The 27,548-nt window shown below is 41.1% G+C and overlaps 4 protein-coding genes across 9 annotated transcripts in view; 3 read left to right on the plus strand and 1 right to left on the minus strand.

Annotated features, from left to right (window-relative positions):
• Positions 1 to 11,176, minus strand: part of LOC121906794 (disintegrin and metalloproteinase domain-containing protein 23) — a 31,229-nt gene extending 20,053 nt beyond the window's left edge. Inside the window, exons 1-5 of one of the 4 annotated variants that reach the window (XM_042425911.1) lie at positions 11,107 to 11,168; positions 3,519 to 3,642; positions 2,189 to 2,573; positions 1,319 to 1,536; positions 814 to 890 (exon numbers count right to left, since the gene is read on the minus strand). In XM_042425911.1, the coding sequence (XP_042281845.1) occupies positions 814 to 890; positions 1,319 to 1,536; positions 2,189 to 2,264 (371 nt within the window). In that variant the 5' untranslated portion in view covers positions 2,265 to 2,573; positions 3,519 to 3,642; positions 11,107 to 11,168. Of the gene's footprint in view, positions 1 to 813; positions 891 to 1,318; positions 1,537 to 2,188; positions 2,574 to 3,518; positions 3,643 to 10,600; positions 10,661 to 11,106 lie in introns of those variants that run through there. The other 3 variants (XM_042425913.1, XM_042425912.1, XM_042425910.1) reach the window with 3 other exon arrangements.
• On the plus strand, positions 3,817 to 8,846 carry cmklr2 (chemerin chemokine-like receptor 2). Of its 2 annotated transcripts, none has more exons than XM_042425918.1 (3): positions 3,817 to 5,978; positions 7,098 to 7,220; positions 7,318 to 8,846. In XM_042425918.1, exon 3 carries the CDS (start codon positions 7,347 to 7,349, stop codon positions 8,424 to 8,426), a length of 1,080 nt encoding a protein of 359 aa, XP_042281852.1. In that variant the 5' UTR covers positions 3,817 to 5,978; positions 7,098 to 7,220; positions 7,318 to 7,346; the 3' UTR covers positions 8,427 to 8,846. The 2 variants fall into 2 exon arrangements, with proteins under 2 accessions (XP_042281852.1, XP_042281850.1); XM_042425916.1 differs by having other exon boundaries at positions 3,819 to 5,978; positions 7,333 to 8,846.
• LOC121906796 (NADH-ubiquinone oxidoreductase 75 kDa subunit, mitochondrial-like) lies at positions 10,332 to 16,740 on the plus strand. Of its 2 annotated transcripts, none has more exons than XM_042425914.1 (19): positions 10,332 to 10,471; positions 11,137 to 11,216; positions 11,583 to 11,683; positions 11,769 to 11,876; positions 12,001 to 12,077; positions 12,293 to 12,374; positions 12,524 to 12,654; positions 12,740 to 12,925; positions 13,015 to 13,149; positions 13,234 to 13,348; positions 13,455 to 13,600; positions 13,687 to 13,815; positions 13,919 to 14,048; positions 14,139 to 14,299; positions 14,403 to 14,557; positions 15,261 to 15,436; positions 15,522 to 15,656; positions 15,797 to 15,869; positions 16,157 to 16,740. In XM_042425914.1, exons 1-19 carry the CDS (start codon positions 10,455 to 10,457, stop codon positions 16,246 to 16,248), a joined length of 2,229 nt encoding a protein of 742 aa, XP_042281848.1. In that variant the 5' UTR covers positions 10,332 to 10,454; the 3' UTR covers positions 16,249 to 16,740. The 2 variants fall into 2 exon arrangements, with proteins under 2 accessions (XP_042281848.1, XP_042281849.1); XM_042425915.1 differs by lacking the exon at positions 10,332 to 10,471 and adding an exon at positions 10,751 to 10,841.
• A 116-nt stretch (positions 16,741 to 16,856) lies between these two features.
• On the plus strand, positions 16,857 to 25,999 carry LOC121907331 (INO80 complex subunit D). Its single transcript, XM_042426834.1, has 10 exons — positions 16,857 to 16,998; positions 19,164 to 19,410; positions 19,518 to 20,284; positions 20,440 to 20,542; positions 20,630 to 20,854; positions 21,187 to 21,296; positions 21,511 to 21,644; positions 21,756 to 21,979; positions 22,157 to 22,314; positions 22,421 to 25,999. Exons 1-10 carry the CDS (start codon positions 16,974 to 16,976, stop codon positions 23,449 to 23,451), a joined length of 3,024 nt encoding a protein of 1,007 aa, XP_042282768.1. The 5' UTR covers positions 16,857 to 16,973; the 3' UTR covers positions 23,452 to 25,999.
• Positions 26,000 to 27,548: the final 1,549 nt, after the last annotated feature.

A 27,548-nucleotide genomic window follows, 5' to 3' on the forward strand; every position in this document is an offset into this window, starting at 1 on the left:
GGTTCCAGATATGACACAACACAGCTCAGAAGAGTGAGTACTTTCCACAGATATATCTAAGGCCATTTAGTCATTTTGATGCTCTGGGCCTGACTTCCACTGTCGCCTCTGACAGATTTGATCTGTTCAAAGCCAAATGACTTAATTACGTTTTAGTTTAATTCAGCTTTATTCAGTCTCTTTTATTCAGAGTAACCTGATTATTCAACCAACTTTTCCACACGATTCCACCAGTTTTCTGATTGTCAACTCTCCACTTTCAAGATAAATGCAACTATTATCAGACTTTCACATCCTGACCATGATTTTTCCACTATGATGCAATGTTTATTGTAAGTTTTTTGTTTTATTTTTTTTAACTTTTCCTGCATCATATGGCTAACAGAACACTTTGCTTACATTGGGCCCACATTAAAATCAGTGAGCTAAATAGCTCAGCATTAAAAAATAGAATCTGCTGCATCAGAGCTTTTCTTCTTTAATGGTTTCCTTTCATATTTTAATGTTATTAACAGTGTGCTGAAGTATTTTGTAGAGAGGAATGTCTGTGTGTGTGGATCTGTTGCCTCTCTTTGATGACAGCATGAACACAAAATACTACATTCCTACTGGTTTTAACCATCTCCGCGTTGAACAGCAGATATTGTTGTGACAGACAGACAACTCACTCTGACTTAAAGTTAAACCACATTCTTAAACCTTATGTCTTATAACCACAGTGGCTGGGATTTAGCTATAAAATAATAATGTAAACTAATATGTTAGAATCATATGAGCATCCAGTTAACGTGAGATGAAGTGAGGAGGACTTACGTGTTCAGTGTTAGATCCAGAACGAATCTGGCGCCAAAGGCCTCTAACTGAAAGCTGGCTTGAGCAAGATGGACTGCCTGTACAGGGAAAAAAAGAATTTAACTTTCTGTTGGAGGAAAGCTGTAGATATAGCAGTCTGCATATCAAAAATCCTCTAGAGTCCACTTTCGACATCATCCACAGCACAGCAAATAAAAAACAGATGTGTTGGATGTGTGACAGATGGTATTGTTCAGTTAGTATACCAGTGCTTGAGGACACACATAAAACATGTCTGTTAATGTGCTATATACTGTATGTACTGTGTGTGTCTAACACTATGCGATAAAATGATATTAAAGACGAGTAAGCAAAACCAGGGTGATGGTAAAGTTGTGAGCTGGACCTAAAGCTTAAAAGCCTTGACCACTCCTGCTATTGATCACAAGAGTATTTCCAAGAAATAACGTCCCACTGCACCCCAGTATCAATCTCCCTCGTCAATCCGCCCTAAGCGCTGGCTTACCTGGCCCTCTGTGGCTTGGTTCTTGGCCCGGGTGTCCAGATCATGGTAGGTACTCTCTGAGTCCTCATTTAGGTAGTAGATCAACCGCGAGGGGTAGGTGATCACATGCTCTACTGCATGGTGTGTTGTGTTGTCTGTAGCAGGTGCTGCAGTCGCCTGTTGCTCCAGCAGTGGTGGCACTGCGTCCCTCTCAACCTTGTCCTCTGCTCCTGGAGAAACTGCAAGAAAATTCCCACCGTACAGACATGAAAACCCTGACACGAACCTCACACACCGAGCCAGCTGTCGTCCTTTATTCATGAAACACATTGATAATACTGAGGGCAATTCTTCGGGACACAGTTCAGCAAGATTGGTTACATGCTATAGTATATTGACAGCCAAATACGACAGCTAAGCTGATTTAGAATACAGAATATAAATTGCTTCATTTCATTGAAAGGTACTTGTGATATGCTTATTGCCAAAGTGAAAAACTCTGCAGCAGATACATGCAGTGTTCATTATGCAATACTTATTCAAACAGCCTCAGACAGCTGCTGAGTATCATGCACTTCAGTCAAGAATGGTCCTTTCAATAGGTCTTAATTCAAATGAGACACTCATACATAATAAAGAGTACTATTTTTACAAGCTGAACAAAAGATGCTGAGATGTTGTAGTCTGCCCTCATACACCATCACGTTGAAGACGCCGCATACAACATATGATAGTTCCCTGCCTTCTTGAGGGGGAAACGCGATGATGTGCACATACCGTACAACGTCTGGTATCATTTTAGCCAAACACAGTAAGTGAAATATGTATTTAATAAGGTGAAAGAGATAAAAAAAAAAAAAAAAAAGCCAGAAGGCGATTTGCAATACGTACCGGATGACGCTAGTGATGGATGAAGCCAAAGCGAAAGGATGCTGACGAGCAAAGTGGCCAGAAATATCAAATGCATGATTCATATTTCATAACTGAAATATCTCAATATCAACACATCAACGCAGTGAATAGCTTGCGGCCCATCGTGGCGGGGAGGTGCCGTGCATGAGGGCTTTCTTCATGGATGCAGGAGGCACTGGGACGCTGCTGCTGCAGTAGCCGATGCTGAGGACGAAGAGGAGGAGGATGAGGAGGAGGAGGGGGGAGCAGGAAGAAGGCGGTGGCCAGGCAGCTACTGGAAGTCCTCCAGCAGACTCCTCCTCGATGGATGTGCACAAAGATGTCCTCCCTCCCTTCCAGGGCCACAGAAAGCCAGTGCAGGTGACTTCAAAGACACAATAACCAAGAAGATGAGCGGTGAGACAGGACTGTATATAAATGATGATCACATGAAGGTGGAGTGGGGTGGGGGCTGGGGGGGGGGGGGGGGGGGGGGTAGACTCAAGAGAATATATAGATATATTTATTTTCTCATTTTATGCATTTGATGCACATAAAGTAGTATGTTCCATCAAAACAGATTCTGCATTTAAATGGTCACTCCGGCCCAAGAGTCATTGTAATGGTGAGGTGAGCTGCTAAGCCATTAAAAAGTTTAATTTAATGCCATACAGATGAAAATATAGATATTTATAGATAAAATATATTACAGATATTACTTTTCCACTCTGAAAGTATACATCTGTGAAGCAAACACAACAGATACAATAATAGCTGGTACACACACACAGCTGTAACTTTTAATTCTTAATAATGGCTGCCCTTATGTGTTATTGTTGGAGCTATCATTACTGTTATTGTAGTTGCACCTACGCTTTTCCTGCTATTACAAATCAAAATGTCTGCTGTGAAGAGGGCCAATTTATGAGATATTTAGTCTGTACTGGTAAAATGTTCTCTTGGCAACATTATTGTAAAAACACTGGTGTCAGTAGAGGCCCTTAAGAGCTTGATCCAAACTTTAGGAGACATTGCATGTTTGAACAGCTAATTTTAGTGCCACGGATGAGCAAGTGAATATAAAAGGAAATGAGAGTAATTCATGATTGTGCTGCTAGCTTGTTGAGGCAGTATGTGAGGAAAAGCATGAATACTGGTGCTCAAGAGATGATGATTGCTCCATTACGTTTACACTTAAGGTGCCCTTTCCAGTTAGTCCTTGTATGAGACAGCAGAATATCTTCAAGAAAGACTGTGACATGGGCCATGGCTCTAATCAGGGCCTGGTATGACTTTTAGGTTTGATTGTAAGGCTACGCAGATCACACACACAAACAGAGCAACTGGAGGATGTGACAGCTCCCCCCTCAGGGCTGAATGGTCCACAGAGTGGATGAAATGGTCATTTTGGGTCGCTGGAGATGGAGACAACTGGGACAGGGCTGTCTGGTTATCTGATGAAATAAGAAGGGATGAGTTAACTGCAGTGTCCGCATGAACAGTCTAAGTCTTTGTTCAAGCTGCAGCAGTTTAGAAAAGTTGCTATTAACTTTGAATAACTTAATATGAATTAGTCTAGTGGTCAGCTGATTAAAATTATGAGATTTAAACATCATCAGTATACTATGACCTTTAAGGTAATTCACTGTCACACAACCTGTAGTAACTTTCACTTCTTGTTCAAGATATAAAGGGTAAATCCACAATGATTCATGCAGAGCAGAAAGCTGAAATGTTCAATCTGAAAAGAAGTTCTGGCTATGCTTCACAGATGTTTTATCTTTGACTCTTATGACATCGCTGATTTGGGTGTGGACGAGGGAGCTATTTGTTAGTGTAGCAGTAGTTTATATCAACTGCAGCCCTTATCTGTGATTAAGCGGAAAAGTAGCTATATTTTGTAAAAACAGCTGCTGAAGACACTCTAAAGAACCAGCATTCCTTGCTCATGTTACTTCTAATGCACAATGTGTACAATGTCATCTGTCAAGTCGGAGATGGGCTTGAGGCTTCAGATTTGTTCATTTTTAACAGAAAGCCTGTTTTGCAAACTGGAGACATGAAGTTTTAAAAACATGCGGGGGTCTAAAAAAGGAAGCTAAGTGTAGGATCAAGTACTTTTGAGCCTCACCCATTTTTGAAAAGTCAGGATATCTCGGCCTCTGCTGCAGTAATTTGGACCCTTCTTTCTTGAATCTGTCACCTTCTCCCACACCTCCATGGAAGCCTGTTACTCATTTGCTGGAGCCTCCCCATTAACCATACCTGATATAGTGGCTGCCATGCATGGATAATGTAGAGATAAATAATTTAAAAAGGCACTTCGGTTTTACACATGACGGTTAGTTTACTCATTCAGCCTGTAAAAACAGTTGTATAATGTCCTCTGTGGCTTTACCAAGTCTGAGAAAATAACCACTGATGATGTCATTGGGGATTTTCTTGGCTTGGGTGTGCAGACTCCAAAATTAACTGAAAGCCTGTGTTACATGGAATTGGAAAGACATGGGTCATGTACCAGGCAAGTAGGACCTAACGACAGACACTATTGAGTTGCATGATGGAAAATGTAGTATTTTTATGTACTATGTAGTAGTAGTAATGTAATTATTATTTTTTATGATCTGCTGCATCAATTTGGATCTAAAACTTTTCCCCTTCTCTCCAAGTCTTACAACTTCATGGAAGCACAATTCTAAATCACCCCTTTCAAAAAAAACATAACTGCACATAATTTTCCAGACCAGTCTAATTTGTGTCTGGGTTGAAATAACGCTGGATTTAGAAAGTTGTTCTATCAAACATTATAAAGTCCAGTCAAGCCTATTTGCACATCCAAATTCAGCCTATGATGAGCCTATCATCCATGAATAAAATAAGTCTACAATATAATCATACACAATCCTCTTAATATATAAACCTTCATAAATCAAATTGTCTCAGAATTACATAAATATACTTAAAGTGCACAATTCACAAATCACACATACAAACACAGCAAATAAACTTCAGCATTACATTCACCAACCAAGGAACCTTTACCTTAAAGACTAGAAACATAAATTGCTGTTGACATGAACATGAACCAATAAATCTGTCAAGCAGAGCGGGCCTGCATATTAATGCTGCATGTAATAACATAAAGAAACATATGAAGGTCACAGCACTAACATGTAACATATATGTTACATTATATGATAGTGTCAGTGCACTATGAGGGTCATTGCACTGTCTCAAGTCTATCCTCTTTTAATGAGCACCAAGCAATGTGTTAGAGGAAAGCAAATGAAGAAGTGAGAGAGGCAGCAACAGCTCCTGAATAAATTTCCCCTGAGTTGGCCCTTCCTACTGAAGCAGTTGGTGCTTTTGAGAGAGAGAGAGAGAGAAAAAAAATCTGCTGTATGTCAACAAAAAAAAATCTGCAGCATTCAAACCCTTCCCGTTTATTCAATGAGGGAAGGAGCGTGCGTTGAGGGTTTACCCAGCTTGTTATGAAAAGCAGCCGCAGCTCGTCTGAATGAAAGCATTCTTCTTCGTGCGGGTGACCAATAACTTCTCTTCATTCTGTGGTCCATGTATGACGCGTCAGCCAGGCGCGCCCACTGCACATCTCAACTCCTCTGTGCACCCCCTAACTGGAGTTTAGTTTGGATGGACTCAACGGAAAGACAGACTACACAAGCCGCAGAAAGACTTTAAGGACTGGCTAAAGGACTAGCAGTCACTTTGATGCGAGAGCTGTCGATGTTTTGATCCAGAAAACTGATAAAAGGAAGCGCTGCACTTTTGGGTAAGCAATGCGCTCCCTTTCAAATCCTAAGAATGCACTCCGTCTTTATACACACTGTCAATAGTGTGTATGTGGCACTTTTGTGCCATGATTTCAGTGATCTCTGATTTGAAAGGCTATATTAGTTTTTATAATCTCTCTGTATTGTTTACTGAGATGTTAATATAGACTATAATGAGTACTTCTTTATTTGTCGTTTGCAGTTGTTTTTGTTTCAGTTGCTGTCCAGTCTAACTGATGTGTTTCCAATAGTTTTTTATGGCAAACTCACAGATTCTTGCCATATTTTTTTTTATCCATGTTTCTTTTTTTCTCGTTAAAAATGAGGTTCAAGTCCCATTCTTCTGGCAGTTGGCTAGATGTTTCCTAAAACACTTGTTTTTCTATTGTTTACAGAAATACCTACAGGAGACTTCTACCTCTATCTTTTTGATTTGTCGATAACACTAATTGTGCATTCAGCAATTTGTCTATTATTTTTGTTAGAGTAATTGTCAAGTCTACTTTTTCCAACATATTTTCATGTCAAAGTCACAGATACCTGCCTGATTACTACACCATGTTTCTTTTTTCTCTTAAAGGTGCAAATCCTACTCCTACTGTTGTTCTGGTTGTTTTGAATAGCTTAAACCTTCCTGTTCCTTACATTTTTTTACTTACATTTCTGTTTTCCAGTTTCCTACTAGCCTTTATTTGTAAAGTATTGTTGTATATTTGTATTTGTAATGAGTACTAGAAATAGGTAAATAAAAAAATCTATGACATAAACACTGACCTCAGACCACAGATTGACAGTAAATGTATTTTTTACCTAACTTGAGTACAAGTTGTAGCTTTTCTGGCATTGATGATGATACTAAATTGCTGATATGTGCAAAAATATAAACTTTCACCAAGGTGCCTTGTTGGTGATGGCCTTGGTATTTTTCTTTCTGTTCTGACATTAAAATTGAGCCTCTACATGTATAAGTTGTGTAACAGTATGTGTCAGTCTTTCCACAGTCTCTTACCAAATAACAAACAAAGTGAATCATACTAGGAGGGCTCTTTCTGCCTCATCTGTGGGGCATCTCACCGTCCACATTCATGAACTCAGGGGATGTTGACACTATGTTGCAGGATTTCTCAGGAACACACCCAGCCCTAACAGTTACACAGGAAGTGAATGATTGGGAAGAAGAACGGGACAGGCAACTGGATCCCTTTTGGAGAGCAGCCCAGCAGGATAACAAAAAGTGTGAGGTGAGAATTTCTGGTAGAAGTTGATTATAACATATTTGAGATTCTTTAAGTCGCTGTGTTTACAGATTACCTTAAAGGAATGCATCTTATCATCAAGTTTCCCTTCCTGCAGATAACTTCAAAATAATGGGTGACTCCAGCGAGGACTACGGAAACTACACCTATGAATATTACCTAGAGTATGGCGACTTGGAAGAAATTAAAGCAGAGCACAGCCAGAGGGAAGCTACGCACATTATCTCAGTGGTCGTCTACATTGTTTCCTTTGTGCTCGGCCTGATTGGAAATGGAATCGTCATCTGGGTGACAGGCTGTAAAAGCAAAAAGACTGTCAACAGTGTTTGGTTGCTCAATCTAGCAATCGCAGACTTTGTATTTGTGCTTTTTCTACCCTTCTACATTGATTACATACTGCGGGACTTCCACTGGGACTTTGGTGTGATCATGTGTAAGATTAACTCATTTGTGTCTGTGATGAACATGTATGCCAGTGTACTTTTTCTCACAGTGCTCAGTATAGACAGATATGTTTCTCTGGTCCACCTTAACTGGTCTCAAAGGTATCGCACTGTAGAGAGAGCCTGGGTGATATGTGGTTGCATATGGGCGCTAGCTGCCGCTTTGAGCTGTCCTGCACTGATCTTTCGCGACACCATGCAAGTACATGACAAGATTGTGTGCTTCAACAACTTCCACGCACAGGATGCACACACAGCAGCTGTAAGACACATTATAATAGTGGTCATCCGTACCACTGTGGGCTTCCTTCTGCCGTTTACTGCTATATGTGTGACAGGCATACTTCTGACAATCAAAGTGAATCGATCTCAGGGCTTGGTTCGCCTGTCTAGCTTCTCCAAAACAGTCTCTGCAGTGATTCTGGCCTTCTTTTTATGCTGGGCTCCTTTTCACACTTTCAGCTTGATGGAGTTATCCATACATTCCTCATTTTACTTACATTACATACTGAAAACTGGCTTTCCTTTGGCCACCAGCTTAGGTTTTTTTAACAGCTGCATTAACCCCCTGCTCTATATGCTCCTGGGCAAAAAGGTTCGTCATATCCTGAAGCGTGCGTGCCTGGATATCACAAAGAGCTCACTAAGAGAGTTCAGCCAGTCAATCTCTGCCACTGAAATTGAGACTGTGCCAGGGATTCCTCAGGACAGTTCACCGGAGGAGCCCTTTGAGTCGTCAAAGCTATGATCACAATCATCCACGGACTCTCGTAGTTGTCCATGAAAAATATGAGGGTGAGACTGGCTATAATTTGGGCGTAAATGTGGAGGATTATCGTAGCTGTTCTTTCCAGCTGTAGGGTTAAGATTTTCCTATTTTGTTTCATTTGGACGGAGTTATGCCCACTTCAACCGACAATTACTCTCGATGGAAAAGTATGCACATGCTCCATGCACACTGAGTTTGTATCTTTCCATTTATTTTTCTGTTGCATAACCTGCAGAAAAAGAGGCAAAATGAAAATTAGAGCTGAAATAGTCAATTAGTTGATCGACAGATAATTAATCAGCAACGATTTTGGTAATCAGTTCATTTTTTACATAATTTTTAAAATAAAAATGTTCTGCTTTCAGCTTCTCAGTTGTAAGGATTTGCTAATAACTGTTGGTCAGATAAGAAGTGATCAACATTTTACACTATTTTTTTTATAAACTTAGAAGATAATTGATAAATTAATCAATATTGAAAATATTACAGTCCTAAATGAAATGCATCTTACATATATACAGAATTTTTTATTGTTGTACTCTTTTGAACAAAGGGCATCTGCTCACTAATGCACAATAGGCTACTCTGCTTAAAGATGAGATATGACGCAGATATCTAATTGTAGTCAACATTGTTATGTTTTTGTACATTTTTATACTGGCTGCTAGAATCACCTATTAATGTATTTTAAGATTTTTAACCAGCTGAGGGTTGTATAAATGTTTTATTATAATATATTCCAAGTAAATAGCATATAATTATTGTGTTTTTCTGAACACATAACTGTACCTTGTTTGAGTGTCTTCCTTGCATTGTTTGACTTGATGTTATAAAAGCCTGTAACCTTATTAAAGAGTTGGCCTTGAGTTTCACGTACACAAAGATGAGATTTCCAGGGGGGATTGACACACGCTTGATGTAAATTCAGATGTGCTTTTCCTTTCTTTTCCTGAGGGCCTCTTTACAATTTCAGCCATTTCCTGTTATTTCCTACTGGTGAACTCTGACTTATCGTGGTTATCACTGTTGGGTTAGTTAGCATCCTGTGACTGGAAAGTTGCAGATACGAAAATGCAAACAGATGGAAGCAAATATTGTACCGTTCTTCAACAACAACAGTCAGCACGCTCTTGTTTAAGTATGCTCATCTTTATGTATAAACAACTTTAGTGGACCTGTAACTCTCTAGACTGTTTATTTTAAGACATGTACTCTTGAAAGTGATCCATTATATGCTGAAAAAAGGAATAATCCATGACTGACATCTTAAATCTGAGTTTTTCCCTCATATTGTCCTTCCAAAGGGCCACCAGATAAATCTGAGGGATCGTGAGATGATTAATGGGAGAGGAAAGAAGAAAAAACTAAGTTCTGATACACAAATCTGTCTTCAGTTTTGGCACTTATTCTATAATCTTTGAATTGTGGTGAAATATTGGATAATTTGAACATTTATTGAATTGAAACCATGTGAGTATTTTAGAGGGAAAAATCAGTATTTGGTGGAGCTGTTAACAACTCAGACATCTGAAATGTGACCCCGACCACACACTGCTTTTTGTAAAAGCCAAAAAGGTTGGAAACCACTGGTTTCATCTTTAACAATGTGTTGTGCTTGTCATATTAACCATTGTGTCAAATCTTCATCTGAAAAGTAACTAAAGCTGTTAAATAAAAGCATTGGGGTAGAAAATACAATATTTCCCTCTAAAATGTAGTAGAGTGGAAGTATAAAGTAGCATAAAAAGGAAATACCCAAGTAAAACACAAGTACCTCAAAATTGTACTTAAGTACACTACTTGAGTAAATGTACTTAGTTAACGTTAAATTACCCTCCACCACTGAGTACATGATTTAAGCGTTAGGTTAGTGTTGAAAACCTGCACCATTAGATCAGCATTTACAGAAAAGTAGCCTTCCAATGAGGATTATGGTATACAGAATGGATTACTTAATCCGTGACGCAGCAGAAAAGACGGTGCGCAATCTGCGTAGTAGGCAGTCTCATGAGAACACTGGCGAGGTAAGTGCCCTCATCAATACACATTGTTTGGCATGTAACGTTAGATAATTTATAGTATAGCCTTACTCTACCATTAAACGAACGTTTGAAATGTGTGGTTAAATCAGAATAAACTAGAGAAGCATTTACCGTTAGTTAGTCCGTTGACGTTAACGTTACGTGTGTTACGTTAGCTTGTTTGTAAGAAACTATGTTAAAATGGTGGTTTTTAGATTTAACGTTTCAGTCGATATTTATCACTAAGCAACGATGGAATATGACGACAATGTCGCGAGCCGACACAGTTAGCATCATGTCATATATCAACCTTTGCTAGCTTTGCTGTCAACATTAGCTTTGCGCATCATTTGTCCAGTTAGCTCCTGTTTGTGTGAGAGTTCGTTACATTTCTATCTTGACGTGGGGTTGTCAAAAACGTGAAATATTCAGTTATACCTGTAAAGCATTGTACATTGCATCCTGAAATGTTTAGACACGCTGTTTTAAACATGCCGCAGCAGCCTCAGCTCACTAACGTTGCTTTTGTTATTGTTTTGGTAATCGTGTGAGGGCTGCACGGTTCGCCATATATCAGCTATAATGATCTTAAATAGTTGTTTGTTGGAAATAAGTCAACTAGTAGAGATGAACCTTACAGATAATGTGCCTTCCTGCCTCTTTTACAGCATGTTGCGTTTGCCTGTTGTGAGCCGGAGTCTTTTTCCAGCAGCAATTACCAAAAGAGGCGCTGCTGCAACTAACAATGGTAACAATATGCCACTTCATCAGCTGATCAATTGGCCGTGCCTTCGTTATTCACAATATGTGTCTTGTATTTCTGCAGAATAGCCAGTTTGTTTGTTGTGTACAAGCACTAAATTTGTCAAAGCCTAGAAGCCTTGTCACTTTGCTCCACTGATGGATTACAGTCAGGATTACAGATTTGCCAGCTACCACATTTGGTGCCAGGCTGTTGCTGGCTCAATTTAGTCAGTTGTGTCAGTAACTTGTCATTACTGTGAAACACCATGAATTCATAGTAATATGCAGTGATTTCTTTATTAAAATTACCAGTAACAGTCCTTGTATGAAAGAAGTGTTGCATAAAACTGTCTTCTGTCTGTGCTGTAAGTCCGCGCTGCAGCCACAGCAACAGCAGCCGCCAGTAACCTTGTGGAGGTGTTTGTGGATGGGATCCCTGTCATGGTGGAGCCAGGGACCACTGTGTTACAGGTAACATGGCAAATTCATGGATTCTGTGTGCTGAATAATGTAGCTAATTTGTTGATATATCGAGTCATAATATCTCTTGTCCTAGGCATGTGAGAAAGTAGGCATGCAGATTCCTCGCTTCTGCTACCATGAGCGCCTGTCAGTTGCTGGAAACTGTCGCATGTGTCTTGTGGAGATAGAGAAAGTTCCTAAGGTATGTTTTTTTGTTGTCTTATTTATGTAGATATGCAAATCTTTAAGTCTAGTATTTCTTTGTTAATTTTAAATATTTGAAGGCAGGGCTACGCCTAATTATTATTATATTTTAAATCCTCCAGCCAGTGGCAGCTTGTGCTATGCCAGTCATGAAGGGCTGGAACATTTTAACCAACTCTGACAAAACAAGGAAGGCCAGGTAGGTTCACCCTTAAAATTAAAAGTCATTGCAGGCTTTGTGGTGTACTGAAGATGATGTAGCTGGGTTGTAAAGTTAACATTGTTCTATAATTACACCTAATTGTCTAATAGGCAGTGATATGATATTTTTGTGGGAGAATGGTCACTTGTATTTCTATTATGTTAGGTAACCTGAAACAATTAAATTCAAAATTGTTGTTTAATCTTACACAGAGAGGGTGTGATGGAGTTCCTACTGGCTAACCACCCATTAGATTGTCCAATTTGTGATCAAGGGGGAGAATGTGATCTACAGGTAAATCAAAAATAGTAGTTTTGAAAATCACCACCTCCACTGTAGATGTGTTCCTCATATGCCTGTTAATCAACTTGATTGCATATATGACAGACATGGTTTTGTTTGTAAGATTTATTAAGAAGACTGAAAACTGTTTTTGTTTAAAGGACCAGTCCATGCAGTTTGGCAGTGACAGGAGCCGCTTCACAGAGAGCAAAAGAGCTGTGGAGGACAAGAACATTGGCCCACTCATCAAAACCATTATGACTCGTTGTATCCAGTGCACTCGCTGCGTGCGGTGAGTCACGCTTGACATCTACAGTAGATGCGGTTGTAAATTTCAAAGTGTAACTAAATGCGACACTTGTATTTCACTTTTACAGCTTTGCCAGTGAGATTGCTGGTGTGGAGGACCTGGGCACCACAGGCAGAGGCAATGACCTGCAGATTGGGACCTATGTGGAGAAGATGTTCATGTCGGAGTTATCTGGGAATGTTATTGATATATGCCCAGTGGGGGCCCTGACCTCTAAACCATATGCGTTCACTGCTCGCCCTTGGGAGACCAGGTTTTTGGATTGTGCTCTACATTATGATCAGCTTTTTGGTGTCAAAGGTTATTTTTTTACACTCATGTTATCTCTTTGGTTTTCAACAGGAAGACTGAATCCATTGATGTTCTGGATGCTGTCGGTAGTAACATTGTTGTGAGCACTCGCGGCGGTGAGGTGATGAGAATCCTTCCTCGTATTAATGAGGATATTAATGAGGAGTGGATATCAGACAAAACCAGGTCCTTACCACACAAAGTTCCTTCACATATGTGTGTATGATCTTTGAATCACTGCGGAACTCTCACTCGCTTCCTTCCTGACAGGTTTGCCTATGATGGACTTAAGCGGCAGAGGCTTACCCAGCCAATGGTGAAAAATGAGTCTGGACAGTTGGTGCCCACAACCTGGGAAGATGTGCTGACTCGAGTTGCTGGAGCAGTATGTAATTTATGATGATTAAGCTTTTCCTAACAGCATATGGTTAAATTGCAACCTGTGATGTCAACCCCGGGCTTCCCTGAATAGCATCTGTTTGATTTGACAGCTGCAAGGAGTTGCAGGACATGATGTTGCGGCTGTTGTTGGAGGCTTGGTGGACGCAGAGACTCTCATTTCCCTGAAAGACCTGCTGAACCGTTTGAATAGTGACAACCTGTGCACTGAGGAGGTGTTCCCCATCACTGGAGCAGGGTAAGAACATACAGAGAGGAAAACTGATACTGGTACAAAGCAGATTTTATGTGAGGTTCCTTATTTTGACCTTGGCTTTTTTTTAGAACTGATCTGCGTTCAAGCTATCTTCTTAACACTGGGATTGCTGGCATTGAGGAAGCTGACCTCCTGCTTCTGGTTGGGACTAACCCACGCTATGAGGCTCCTCTTTTCAATGCACGAATCAGAAAAAGGCAAGGGAAATACAGTATCTCTGACTGTTGAAAAATGTTGAAATCTTAGGAATGTTAAGTAAAAATGTCTGTTGTTTAATATGAACTTGCCTCTCGGTTTTAGTTGGCTTCACAATGAGCTGCAAGTGGCTCTAGTGGGAAGGGAGGTGGATTTAAGTTATACCTATGACCATCTTGGGGAGTCTGCCAAGGTTCTTCAAGAAATAGCGTCAGGAACTCACCCATTCTCTCAGGTAACATTCGAGCACTCTTGTCATACAATGAATGTTATTAATCAACTTGAATGTCCCTTCCCAATTTTGTTTATTTATCTCGCCTTGCAGGTCTTGGCTAAAGCAAAGCATCCTGTTGTTGTGGTTGGCAGCAGTTGCCTGCAAAGAGAAGATGGGGCTGCGATAATGGCCGCTGTGTCAACTATTGCGCAGAATGCTCGCATCAGCAGTGAAGTGGAGGAAACCTGGAAAGTTCTCAATGTGCTTCACAGGTCATTGTCTTTGAAAATTAGGGGGAAAGTCGTCAATAGCATTACGGTTGTCAATGGGGATGTTTACTGTAATATATGCTGTGCTGTTTTGCTGCGTCCTCAGGGTCGCCAGTCAAGTGGCTGCGCTTGATCTTGGGTATAAGCCAGGAGTGGAGGCTATCCGAAAGAACCCACCGAAAGTTCTGTTCCTTCTAGGAGCTGATGCTGGCTGCATTACTCGCCAAGACCTTCCAAAGGATAGCTTCATAATTTATCAAGGTCAGCTGTTTTACTTCACAGCAGCAAAAGCTCTACTGTAGCATCTCTCATCTGCATACACTTATGTATAGCATCTGAGAAAGGAGGTGTAATTCTTGACAAATAATTCACAGAGAGAAGAAAACTTGAAATGAGTGAAGAAACATAACAAATGCAGAGGCTTCAATACCAATTTAATGACCACACGACCGAGGTCGGTGGAATTTGCTTTCGGTACAGCATATAGGGAAGCTCATAACACTGTGTCAGACATAGAACAGATAGCAGCTTAACACAGGACTGGCACAACAGACTATATACGTAAATTTACACAATATTTACAGACAGTATATACATTGACATGACATTTAAAATGCAGGTGCATCAGGCAGGGATTATTGCAAAGATTATTGCAGGGTCCTTATGGCAGTGGGGAAGAAGCTGTGTTTGATGAGTATTAAAATTATGTGAATCATATACTTTGGCTTTCACAGTAACCAGATCTTAACTCAATGAAACACCTGTTGGAGATTTTGGACTTTGTGTTAAACAGCAAACACAAAATGAGTGAATTCCCTCCAGTTGAGCTGCAGAAACTTGTACAATCTATCCCAAGGAGCATTGAAGCTGTTCCAGTGGAACTTTATGTTGGTTTTTCCTTTGTCACCCATCTGTATATGTTTTGTTAACTTTAATATAAGTGGTCTGTGTTATAATTTCCCAGGTCACCACGGTGATGTTGGTGCACCAATGGCTGATATCATAATTCCTGGAGCTGCATATACTGAAAAATGTAGCACCTATGTGAACACCGAGGGCCGTGCCCAGCAGACCAAAGTGGCTGTGACTCCTCCAGGCATGGCCAGGGAGGACTGGAGGATCATCAGAGCCATATCTGAGGTGAACTATAATACTAGATGTCCATGTTGTAATAAATAATAAGAAATGAGACCAAATGATGAGTATTTTTCTGTCCTCATTTAAGCTTGCTGGAGTGACTCTGCCCTATGACACCCTTGATGAAGTGCGTGAGAGACTGGCAGAGGTTTCTCCAAATCTGGTGCGATATGATGACGTTGAGGAGGCCAACTACTTTAAGCAGGCTAATGAACTGTCTAAGGTAAGCTGTTATCTTCCTTCAGCATCTGTTTAGTTTGTTATAGAAAAGGCACTATAAAAGTATTATTTTTAGTTTAGCTTATTGAATTTGCTCCGCGCTGTTCTCCATGATGATGGTGATATGTGGTTTATCTCTTTCAGGCAGTGAACCAGGCTGTCCTAACTGAACCTTTAGTCCCTCCACAGATTACTGTGAAAGACTTCTATATGACAGGTGGGCCACTAGTACTCAATTCAAGTGTCTCTCCTTTGACCAAACCTGGTGTAAATGAAATTAGTGAAAGCAAAAACAAAATTTACATAAAACAAGAACATGTTTCATAACAACAACAACAAATTGGAATCATGAGATTACACAGACAAAGGCTTTGGTGTTGAAAAAAAAAAGTTCGATTTTAAAGATCACAGAGAAAGGGTAGATGTAATTTTAAGAATTTTTATCCAGGTAATTGAACTTCTAAATATGCAAATTTTAAATCTGCTCTCAACCTTTATCCACAGATCCGATAAGCAGAGCCTCCCAGACGATGGCCAAGTGTGTGAAAGCCGTCAAAGAGGGAGCACAAGCTGTAGACGAGCCTGCCATATGCTAAATATGCTAAATAATCTAAAATCAACGCACAATGAAAGTCTTGAAAAAGAAAAAATGATACGCACAACTCCTGTATTTGCACATTCCTAGAAACACACTTACTTGCAATTGTGTTTTATTATACCAGCTGTTTTCCTATAGTAGATGCCTCATCATCTATACACATTATACACTGTACTAACCTGCTGAAACTTGTGTTTGTGATACTTGCAGAATCAAGACGTAAGCTTAGGTTTACCAAAACTCCAGAGATGCACCTTACCAGTTTATGTTTGCACTTGTTAGGGCATTCACATTTTAGGAGGTGTGACCAAAGGTTTAAAATGCTCCAAAGTACAATCTAGTATCTTGTCTTCCTGTAAAAAAAAAAAAAAAAAAAAAAAACTAGTATTAAAAGTGTTAAATTATATTTTCCTAAATTCTGTGGTATATTGCAAGTGTAGCTATCTGTAAGTATGATATTTAATAAACCAGTTTTCTGTAGCAAGCCTAATGAATCTTTGCAAACCCTCTCTTTAAGTTTGTGCTCTTTTTTTTTTTTTTTTTTTTTTTTTTTTTTTTAAAAGAAAATGTTAAAAGTATCATATATGTGCTGGTGCCTTGGGTGGATCTGTTTTTGGTATGTTATCGATTCCACTTTTGCAGTCTCGAGCTCTGGTATCTGATTGGCACGTGGTCCATCATCAGTCGGCAACAGTGTGGCAGCAGGACTGATAACTCATTCATATGGAGGATGAGAGCCGTGGTCCAGGTGGATTTTACACTCAAACACTCAGTCGGACCTCTCTGTCAATATGTTTTAACCAAATAGTCTGTACATGTGGAAAATGGAAACGGCAATGTCCCGTTACACAAACTGCAATGTCTTCCACAAAGAGTTTGACATAACACTTCAACACTGTAGGGGATTTTTTAACAAAGTTGAATTTCCAATATGGTAGGAGAGGTTGTTGTTGTTGAGCGGATTGTTGTCATGTCCCCGCAGTGCCTGTAGTGGTGCTGTGAGGAGTCTGCTGTGGATCCAACAAAAATCCTGAGCAAGCCTACCTTCTGCTTATAATTTGCTCTGGATAGCCTTTATTTACATGCATCCTTAATTCAAGATATTCCGAGCTCGATGAAGATCACTATTACTACTCTATCTCGAATATCGATGCACAAATAGCCTAGCTGATTGTAATAGACATTTCGGCCGTCTATCTGGAGCGAATACCTTACACAGCCCATACCAATTCAAGGTAAGCGGGATCTCACACAGCCTCGGCCTCGATTTCTGAGCGGGCCGTTTAGCACTGGCTTCGATCGGGCGAGCGGCCACTACTCAAGGCCGCCGGCTAACGAGGCTAAAAGGCCTCGTTCTTAATGACTCGTTTATTTTATAACTTGTGATCTGAGCAAATGACTCAGTACCTCAAGCAGGTGTGGAGAGTTATGCTATGTCGGTAGTTTTAAGTCTTGTACCTGCCTAATGTCACATTATGTATCGATATTGGCTATAATTTATATCGATTATTACGGAGGCCTTCAGGGACAGGCCCTAAGCCTCGTATGTAGACCCTTTGTTTGAAAGTATTTAGCCATAAATGTATCATGTTTACATACTGTAAAATGCCACTACTGGGGCCGATCAATTATTGTTTGTGTGTTATAATTACGCTCACATTTTTCTAAATGATACTAAACTGAAAATAGACCTTTTATAGTGTTACCATTCGTTGATGTTTCCGTTTCCTGGTTAGCTACCGCCTACTAATTTGTGTTTTTAGCTTCGATAGCTAGTTAGCTAACTAGCATTTGTGTCCGAGTTTTAATGGCTGATCAATGTTTATAAAATGTATTTCGACCTCAAAATAGGTACAGTTGTGTCTTATGAGTTAGGACACGGGTATGTGTTACATGTAGATACGTTTATAATTCCTCAGTATAAAGTTTCACATCTGTCCATCGGCTCCAAGCTAATGTTGGCAAGCTAACGTTAGTCACCGTTTGCTGCCTGTTTCGGTCTCCTTCTCTAACCAGCCTAAAGTTGTTATTCCTAACCCAGTTTGTTATAAATGACACCTGGCCGACCCCTCCTTGTGTATCCAACTTATACTTTAGGTGTCAGAAGTGTAGCGCGCTCAAAACTAACTAAAAAAAAATACCATAATGAAAGTGAAAGATAGCGGCTGAGATACTACTGTAGATTGGCATTGCGGTATATATAACGTTACTTGTAGCATTACATTTGTTTATTATTAATAAGCGCTACATTCTTCTTTTAAAAAAAGCACTATACACGTTTCTTGTTTCTAGTTGAGTTTTCAGCTCGCCCTGTAATGATGACTACACTCGAGCGAGTATTTCTGGCTTTACTTTTTCCGTGTACAAGCAGACCGATGTCTTGCAATATGCAGAGCCTTACTACTGTCATATAAGCTTTAAGGATAGTTGAATGGACTGTTGAATAAAATGACAGACCCTCTGTTTAACACCAGTCTCTCCATGAGAGATTTTGTGACTGAAAATCAGAGGGTGTGAAGGCAACTAGCCAGAGTTTGTCCAGACTGCAATGCCCTAAATTAAGTATTTAAAAATTAACCATAATACAGGGTTCAAAATGCAAATTATAGACTTGTATAGTATTTCAATAGACAAATAATCAAATGATGAACGCAGTAGCAACTGAAATGTAATTTTTGACATGATAGTAAACATATTGAAGCAGCAGTTCATGTTGTAGAATTATGACAACTTACTGAATACGTGATCTCACTGAATACCTAGAATAGCGAAGGACTGACTAAACAGTCACCTGTTGTTAAAGTGACTAATATTTCCCTGCCTCTTAACCCTGCATATGCAGGCATGGTTACCTCCTCAGTATGAAGTGTTAGTGATGTAATTCTTGGTTTTTCCCTGACTTTATCCCATCAGCTGATGTTGTCAAGGACAAGAGTCACGTGATGTATGAAGGCAAACACATACACTTCTCAGAGGTGGACAATAAGCCGTTGTGCTCGTACAGCCCAAAGCTGTGCAAGCAGCGCAGACTAAATGGCTATGCTTTCTGTATCCGGCACGTTCTGGAGGATAAGACGGCCCCCTTCAAGCAATGTGAATATGTGGCCAAGTACAACAGCCAGCGATGTACCAACCCCATCCCAAAGTCTGAGGACCGCAGGTGTGTATGTTTGTGTGCGTGAGTGTGGCAGATTTAACTCTGCTGTACAGAACAGATATCACTCATATGTGTGTGCAGCATGTTGAAGATGTGCTCCTGTTTTCTAGATACTGCAACAGTCACCTGCAGGTTCTCGGCTTTATCCCCAAGAAGGAGCGGAAAAAGAAACATGATGCTTTGGAGGATATGCGCTCGCGGGCTCACCTGGAGTCAGTGGCTCTCAACATAACTGTGCCCTCTTTAGCTCTGAAAGCTTCCAATGGTCTAGATGAACTTCCACCATCTCCCCCATGTACACGCCTGTTACCCCTTCCTGATGGGGAACTCCTGGACCCTTTTGCCTTTTATGAGGACGACACAGACGGGGAGGAGGTGGGCACTCCTCGGAAGAGCAACGCCATCAAGAAGAAATTACAGAGTCGGCTGGTGCTTAACCAGAAACTCTGCCATGACACGGACCTCTTCCAGCCACCTCCTGAGCACTTTAGCCCCTCCCCCGTCCCCCGTGTCCACCCCTCGTCACCGCTCAACACTCATCTCCCACGGCAGCAGTCAGGTCTTCTCCAGCCGCCTCAGCACTCCAGCGTGACTTCCTTCATCTTCCCAGGACAGCAGCAGGGTTTATTATGCAATCCACCACCACCTCAGACAGTCAACTTTCTGCCTCCAGGGATGCCTGCTAATGCAGCACCCAGTCCAGTGCAACCTTCTGGGCCATCACTCAGCAGGAAAATGCCTTTCACTGCTACACACTTGGTTGTCATGCGTCCCGCTGCCTTTTCACCTTCTGCCAGCTGCCTGGCCAGGTTGCAACATCTGGTGCAGCTCTGTGCCAAGAGACACCGGGAGCATGGAGACCTCTTTCCTCATCTAGGTGCCTCATTTTAATGTTTTTACCACCACTTTTCAAACTCAGTGTGTTTTGCTGTACTTTTTAAATCCACTTTGTAAGATATTCTTGATAAACAGTAGCTACTGAGATATGAGCCTGTTAAGACAGATGAGCTGTTCTAACAAGTTCTCTTCCAGGTTTGGACTGGTCAGAGGACAGTGCTGATGATGACGATGAAGAGGAGGAGGAGGACACAGATAGATTTGTTCCCTGTCAGAACTCTTGGAGACCACAGAATGGGTTGGTGTCTGAATACTTCACCTTACAGCATAAACTTAAACTGATGTTTCGTCATCATGATCGCTAATTGATTTGTTTCCTAAATAGGTTGGAAGACGATGGCGGTTCGTCTCGGAGAACACGACTACTTAGGCTTTGCTCGTACCTCCAGGAGAAATACAAGCACATGTGCAGGCAGGAGAGGGCAAGTATCCGCCAGAAGAGATATCGCTATGCCTTCCGCAAAGCCTTGCTGCACGCTGCCAGTAAAAACCCTGACTGCGCGGGCCAGCTGATCCAGGAGTTGCGTGGTGCCTCTCGAAGCTCTTCAAGGTATTCTCACAACTGTCACGTTTGTCAGTTTTGTTCTCTTAGGACTGATGTGAATGCAATCAGATCAGGACCCCAAGTGCTAATACGTACCAGCTGGGTTAACATGGTGACATACCTGCCATCACACACCTTGCATTAATAATGGAAGGCTGAAATTCAGTTTTGGTGCGATTCAAAATGTGTGCTGCATTTATGACTTACTTGTTACTATCTTATTTTCATGCAGTGTTCACCTTCTTATTTGAAACGTACAAAGCATCACACAAGTGGCATTGCCCAGTAGTTGTGTTGCAGTTGTTTTCACTCAATCCTGGATCTGAATGTCTCTACAGTGTGGCTCCAGCAAAGCAGCAGAACACAGATACAGGGACCTGCACAGGCAGCACAAAGGGCCAGGCCTGCAACAACAGAGCTCTGCCCTTCACTCAACACTGTTTTCAGCGTATCCTTTGCACAGTTCCACCGATTGTACAGCTGGTTGCTACAAGCGCAGCACAATCGCTGTGATTCTGTTATCCACTGAGGTTGGAAAATATGGTTTTATTGCATGTATTTTTAAAAACCAGATGCTGTGATGTATCCCCTCGTGATGGAGTATCATGATCTCACGCCCTCTATCAAGCGTATTGTGTTATTTCCTTTACTGTTGTCTGTAGACATTCTGTTGAATCGTTCCCAGCAGCTCTTTGCTAGTTGCACAGCCAAATTTGCGGATGGTCAGCAGTGCTCCATCCCTGTGTTTGACATCACGCACCAGACACCACTCTGCGAAGAGCATGCCAAAAAGATGGTGAGTCCAATGTTAAAAGTTCTCTTTATTGATTGATCGCTCTGCTTGATTTCACACAGGCTTACGTTATTGTGAGTCAAGACTCAAAGCTCTCCCATACGTTTCACACAGGATAACTTCCTGCGTGGGGATGGTAACAGACGAGTGCAGCACCAGCAGCAGCAACAGCGCAAGCCACGTAAAAAGACCAAACCACCGGCGCTCACCAAAAAACACAAGAAGAAGAGGAGGAGAGGGCCATGGAGGCCTCAGAAACCCATCCCTCCAGCATTGCCACAGGGGAACCTGGGAATGCCTTCTACAAGCCTAGCAATGCCCTCACAGGCCAGCATCAGGTCTGCTACACCTGTCTCTCTGTTAAACCTTTACACTGTTGAGTTGAAAAATTTAGTGTGTGTGGAGATCCAGTGTCTCATTCAGAGGCTCTCAGGTCACATGTTCTTCACATGTAACTTACAACAGCGGCTTGTTGTATTTTTTTTCTAAGCTCTCTCATCTCATCTTTGTGGCAGGAGCCCTTCAACTCCAGACCTGAGTACAGAAGAGCTTCCTGACGATATCACCAATGAAATGGCAGACATTCCAAATGACCTTGAACTAAACCAGGAGGATTTCTCTGACGTGTTACCCAGATTACCTGACGACCTGCAGGACTTTGATTTGTTTGAAGGTTGTCTTAAAACACATTCTTATGCACTATTATACATTTCATGTGTACACCAAAAGTCTTCTTGGTCTGTGATTTTAGTAATGATAAATGTTGTGTGTGTGTGTAGGTAAGAACGGGGAGCTACTGCCCACCACGGAGGAGGCTGAGGAGCTGGTGCGTGCACTGCAGGCTATGGGGTCCTACCCAGACTCCTTGGTGTGCCTGACCTCCATGGGAGACCTGGCCCCTTCAGAAGGAGTGGACCACCGAGCCATGTCTGTGTTCCCTGGTCCAGTCCAGCCGGGGGGCATGGGGGACCTGCTCAACAGCCGCATCCCGACAGAGAACTTCACCAGCCTCGAGCTGGAGGACAATCTATTGCAGTCCACAGGGGGTCACTTTCCCCCCTCGCCACCATCTCAGCCCACTAACCAGCCCCCAACATCGGGCTCTAACCTGACCTCATCTTCTTCTACAGTAGCCCCCTCCACCACCTCCCTGCTCACTCAGACCTCCCTGACAGAGCGAACGTTTTCCCGGACGCACACGTCCCACGTCTTGGCCAAGTCAGACGCTCCCACATCATCTCCCCAAGGCAGCCACTACAGCAGTGAGCATGTGCCATCCCCATACAGTGACCAAATATCTTCGCCCCATGCCAGCTCCTTCCAGACAGACACCCCTCTGCTGCTGGAAGTCCCTCTTAGCGGTGTACCAGGACCCCCACGCTCATCATGGAACAATCTCCCTCTCCCCCTCACCGATCCCACGCAGTTTGGCAATCTCATCGGATCAGAAAGTCATCTCATATCCACTTCCCTGTCCACTCCCCCCGCCACCACCCACTCTGTGACGCTGCAGCCCATGGCTGCTCTCTCGGCGATGCCTCAGAGTGGCTTGACAGGCTTATCGACACCCCCTGCCCCCTCGTCCTCCCTGCCATCCTCTTCACACGATCCCCTGACCTCCACACAGCCCAAGCAACAGCTCCCTCAGTTCAGCGCGGCCTTTGGCCATCAATTGGCCTCCCACAGTGGCATCCCGAAAGACGTGCAACCCAGCCACAGCTCCACAGCACCCCCCGCTGGCTTTTCCATAGTTAGTGCCACCGCTGCAAGTGCCAACAGCGCCACACCACCCTTCACGCAAAGTAAATGAGAGCAGGCAGCCTGCAGCGGCTGCGTGATGGTCTGTGGACTCACAGTCACTTACAATCCACTCGACTGGCTTCTGATTGACCACCCTTCCCTCGTCTGCTACATGTGTGCAATGTGGTAATCGTGCACTATTTGATAATGAATTTGCACAACCTCAGATTTTCCTCAATATTTTCTATTTTCATTCTTTTATTCTGTAGCCAGATGGTCTCTGGGATTCTAAGTCAGTGTGAGTCCACTTGTTTGATGCCTTGTGGTTTCGTCAGTTGGGGGTTACAGTCACAGACAGATTTTGTGATGAAATAAACGGGTGAAAATTGGCAGAAGGACCTTTAGCAGAGATTATCTGTGTCACAGCGCTCAGAATCTATTGACGTAGAATCCTCAATCAGTGGTCGGTTTCGTTTGCTTTGCCGGTTCAGTCCTGTCTTTAAATGATCAAGTGTACCCTGCCTTGCTCAGATGGCCATTGCATTTTTATTTTTGCATCTGTTTCATACACTGCTTCTGTCAACCCTTTGAAAAACAAGAGTGCAGATCGTGATATTTGTGACCCATTATGTTTCAAGCTATTTAACCGTTATCATGATATAGAATCTTAATGAGTCAGATTTCACAGTCATATAAATTTACCAAAATACTTTTAAAATGTTGTTTTTATATTGTGTATACTGTATATGTGCTCATTTATTGGTTTGCTCAGACGTTAAAATCTCTGACCTCACCATTGGTTGCGGGACTGAGTGGCCCAGTAGACACTTGAAGGTAAATATAGTTTCTTAAAGCAATAAACACATTAACATAAATCTAGCATTGTAAGGTATTTTATTGGTCTCATTACATGTAGCTTCACTCGGTGAATCCAGTCTGATGTGGATCAGGAATATATTTTGGTCTCTATAAGAATTTCACTCTGAACTAGAGCCTGTAGAGACCAGTGATCAGGTCAGCCCAACCTCTTCGCTCGGGTCACACTTGAGTCGATTTCTAAGGCTAATAAATGAGCTTCAGTGTTGAAGGATGATGAAGGCGTAATCCAGGGACTTTTAAGTGTCTACTCTCAAAGGTGCTCTCTGGTCCCCATATACAATAGTCTTGCATGTCTCATAAAAGGCTAATTCAGTTTTGGGACTCCACTGCTTAGTCGATTTGTATTGAAGATTCATATTTTACTCACCAGGCAGGTGTAATATTATGGTATAGATTGGTGTGCTGCGCACATGCGAGGTATAGCACTGTCTGTTTTACTCTACAACTCCATAATAAAATGATTTTAAGGTAAATGATGCAAACCTGGGGTCTGATGTTAATTTTTAGGCCACCTGAGAGCTCCTAATACAGCAGTACAACCATGGCTTTTGATAGATATTATATTAGACATATGACAGCTTGTCAGACATTGTTGAGTATTAGGTATATAGAGTAGCAATCTCTATCTTGGGGTTTGTTGGTGAATTATTGAGTAGTATTCAGTGGAACCTGTGTCTTGTAGATCAAGTCTATTGTTTTTAATGGCTATCAAAATGGTTGTACGTTCTCTTTGAAGCTGTGTATGTTGTCATTATGTATTTAATAATATTCTGATGGAGAATATTTTTGATAGCTATTAAACACCTGCTAAAAGTCTAAGATTGCATGGGGCAGCGACCGTTTGTGTGAGAGCATAATATTAATATAAGATTATGGTCAAAGGCTTGATGCTTGGTGATATGAAACAGGAATATATGCATTGCCATTTCATTTCCTGGAGGAAAACAGATCAACGGATGTTGTATTTCAACACAGATTTGCACAGAATTGAGTGGATGAGGCCGGTGGTGTTTCACATGTCCCGTGTCTGTCTTGCCTTTTTTTTTTTTTTTTTTTCTTTTATTGCTTGGACGCTCATTGAATTAACAGCGGCCATCATTACCAGCTCTGAGCCTGCACCAGACCCCCCCATTTCCAGCTGTGAGAAGGCCCAGTTCTGTCTCTCCTTTCCAAAGAGAAAACACATTATTGCGTGTAAAACCCGTAGCTCCGCCAGAGACGACTGGGCTTCTCAGCGACTGCAGCGTTGTCACTTAAAGTCATGAAGGGTGCCCCCTAAAGAAAAAAACCAACAAAAAACAACAAAAAAAAAATCTGTTTGGATGAAAATGTTTGTTTGAAATAAGCAAGGCAATACTGCTGTACCCACATAGCATGAGATTAGTTGCACCAGTTTACTCTCCTGACAACCACGTAGAACAAAATGAACAGGGCTCGTAGGCACATGTAACTGCTTGAATTCAGAGATGGCTGACAAATTCCTATATTCATTGAATGTACTGTATTACTGTTTTTAAAGATAGGATGAGCTAATCTAGTCACCTTTTGTTATTGGTCTTGTTTAATTTGTCTAAGGTATTTTTTGTATACAAAGGTTTACATTTTTATGTATATTTTTCTTGTGTACAAATTATGTAATATGTGTACAAACACTGTATGTAATATCTGTATATAGTGTGAGAAATTTGATCTTTTGTTTTTGGATGTATAAATAAAACTTGCTGTGAGGTATTTGCTGACACAGTTTGCTGTTTTTATTCTACTAGTTCCTTAGAAATTATAAATGTACAATTTATAATATTTTAATATTTTACTTTAAACATCATTTATCTCAGTTTATGTGGTTTAGATTCTCCTCTTTAAAATGTCAATTACAATAAGCTGTGTAATATCAACAACATGGATTTTAAATGGATAATCTCACCATAAATTCCACTTAGTAGCATTTCCCGAAGCGTTTGGTTGTATCATATGGTCTTTCTCAGCAGATGGATTTCATTTTCAGAAATATTTTAGGGTTCAAAGATTGAAAAAACTGTTCAAGTAGCTTGAATTGCTTTGGTTAAGTTCAGATTTAAAAAATTAAACTACTCATAGGATTGGTGGCGTAAATTCAGTTAAATATGAAAATTAAAAATTTTGAACATGCAGATGGATAATTAATCAAGCCTGAATGGACTTGATCAGACCCGTCCTATCAGGTTACTTCACACGAGCGACTGGAAAACTTCCATATACACTGATTTTATATCTCAATTTTAAAAGCTGCTCAAAAAAAAGCAGAGAAAAATATTCTTAACATGAGGTCCATTTAGTAGCTGTTCTGGGGCTTTTGATCATATCATATGATCTTCATCATCAGTTGGAAATTTGCCTCGTCGGTTTTAAAGCCACAGTGAACAAGAGGGTCATGAGGTGCTAAAAGAAACGGAAACGTGGACATCTGCGGTTTCATTACAACTGTGCAACTCCATCAGCAGATGAAGACCATGTGATATGAACGAAAGTAAAAGTAAGTAAAACTTGTTTCCAAGGTGAGAATTAAGTTTGAACCAAAAAATTAATATAAATGTGATAGAATCACATCTTTTAAGAGATCATTGAGATCCAAGTTAATCGTAGTTTAAACACAGAGGTGTGAAAGTGCCTTTGATAGGGACATTGCAGCCAAAAAATATTAATTCTATTAAGAATTTGTCAACAATTACATATAAATACATTGTATTTTACAAAATCAAAACTCAAGAAATGTTTTATTCAACTCTGAGTCTGAGATACTTCATGGAGATAATTTTCAACAATTACAGCTTTGTTAATCAGCCTGAAATTATCTTTCATCCTGCTCTACTTTTAGCTTCCTGGTTTGGCTAAGCACACCTTTACTGTTCAACTTGAAGATCAATCAAACACTCTGATGTTGTTGCTAAGAATCTGCCTTCATTAATTGTTATCCCTGCTTCTTAAAACTCAAGCTGGAGAGACGTTCAAAATAACTTGGATGCATTTAAGGCATTCAATTGGAGCAGAATGTCACTGCCCAAGGGCGAAGGCTTTACTCATCGATTCAGATGATTTCATCTCTCCATTAAAGATTAATTAGTGTATTTTAAAAACTCGGTTATTGTGTGCAGGTCAGTCTGATTTCCTTACAGCACCACAACACGTACTTTCTGGAGACATCGTGGGTTGAAAGAGGCAGTTTTACTGTTGTGAATCACATAAAATTTAAAAAGCTCAATGTCTCAAATGAGTTAAGAGGTTTGACTTAGTGAAACAATGGCAAAAAAA

The sequence above is a fragment of the Thunnus maccoyii genome, chromosome 11 (genome assembly GCF_910596095.1).
Source record: "Thunnus maccoyii chromosome 11, fThuMac1.1, whole genome shotgun sequence".
NCBI classification, from domain to species: Eukaryota; Metazoa; Chordata; class Actinopteri; order Scombriformes; family Scombridae; genus Thunnus; species Thunnus maccoyii.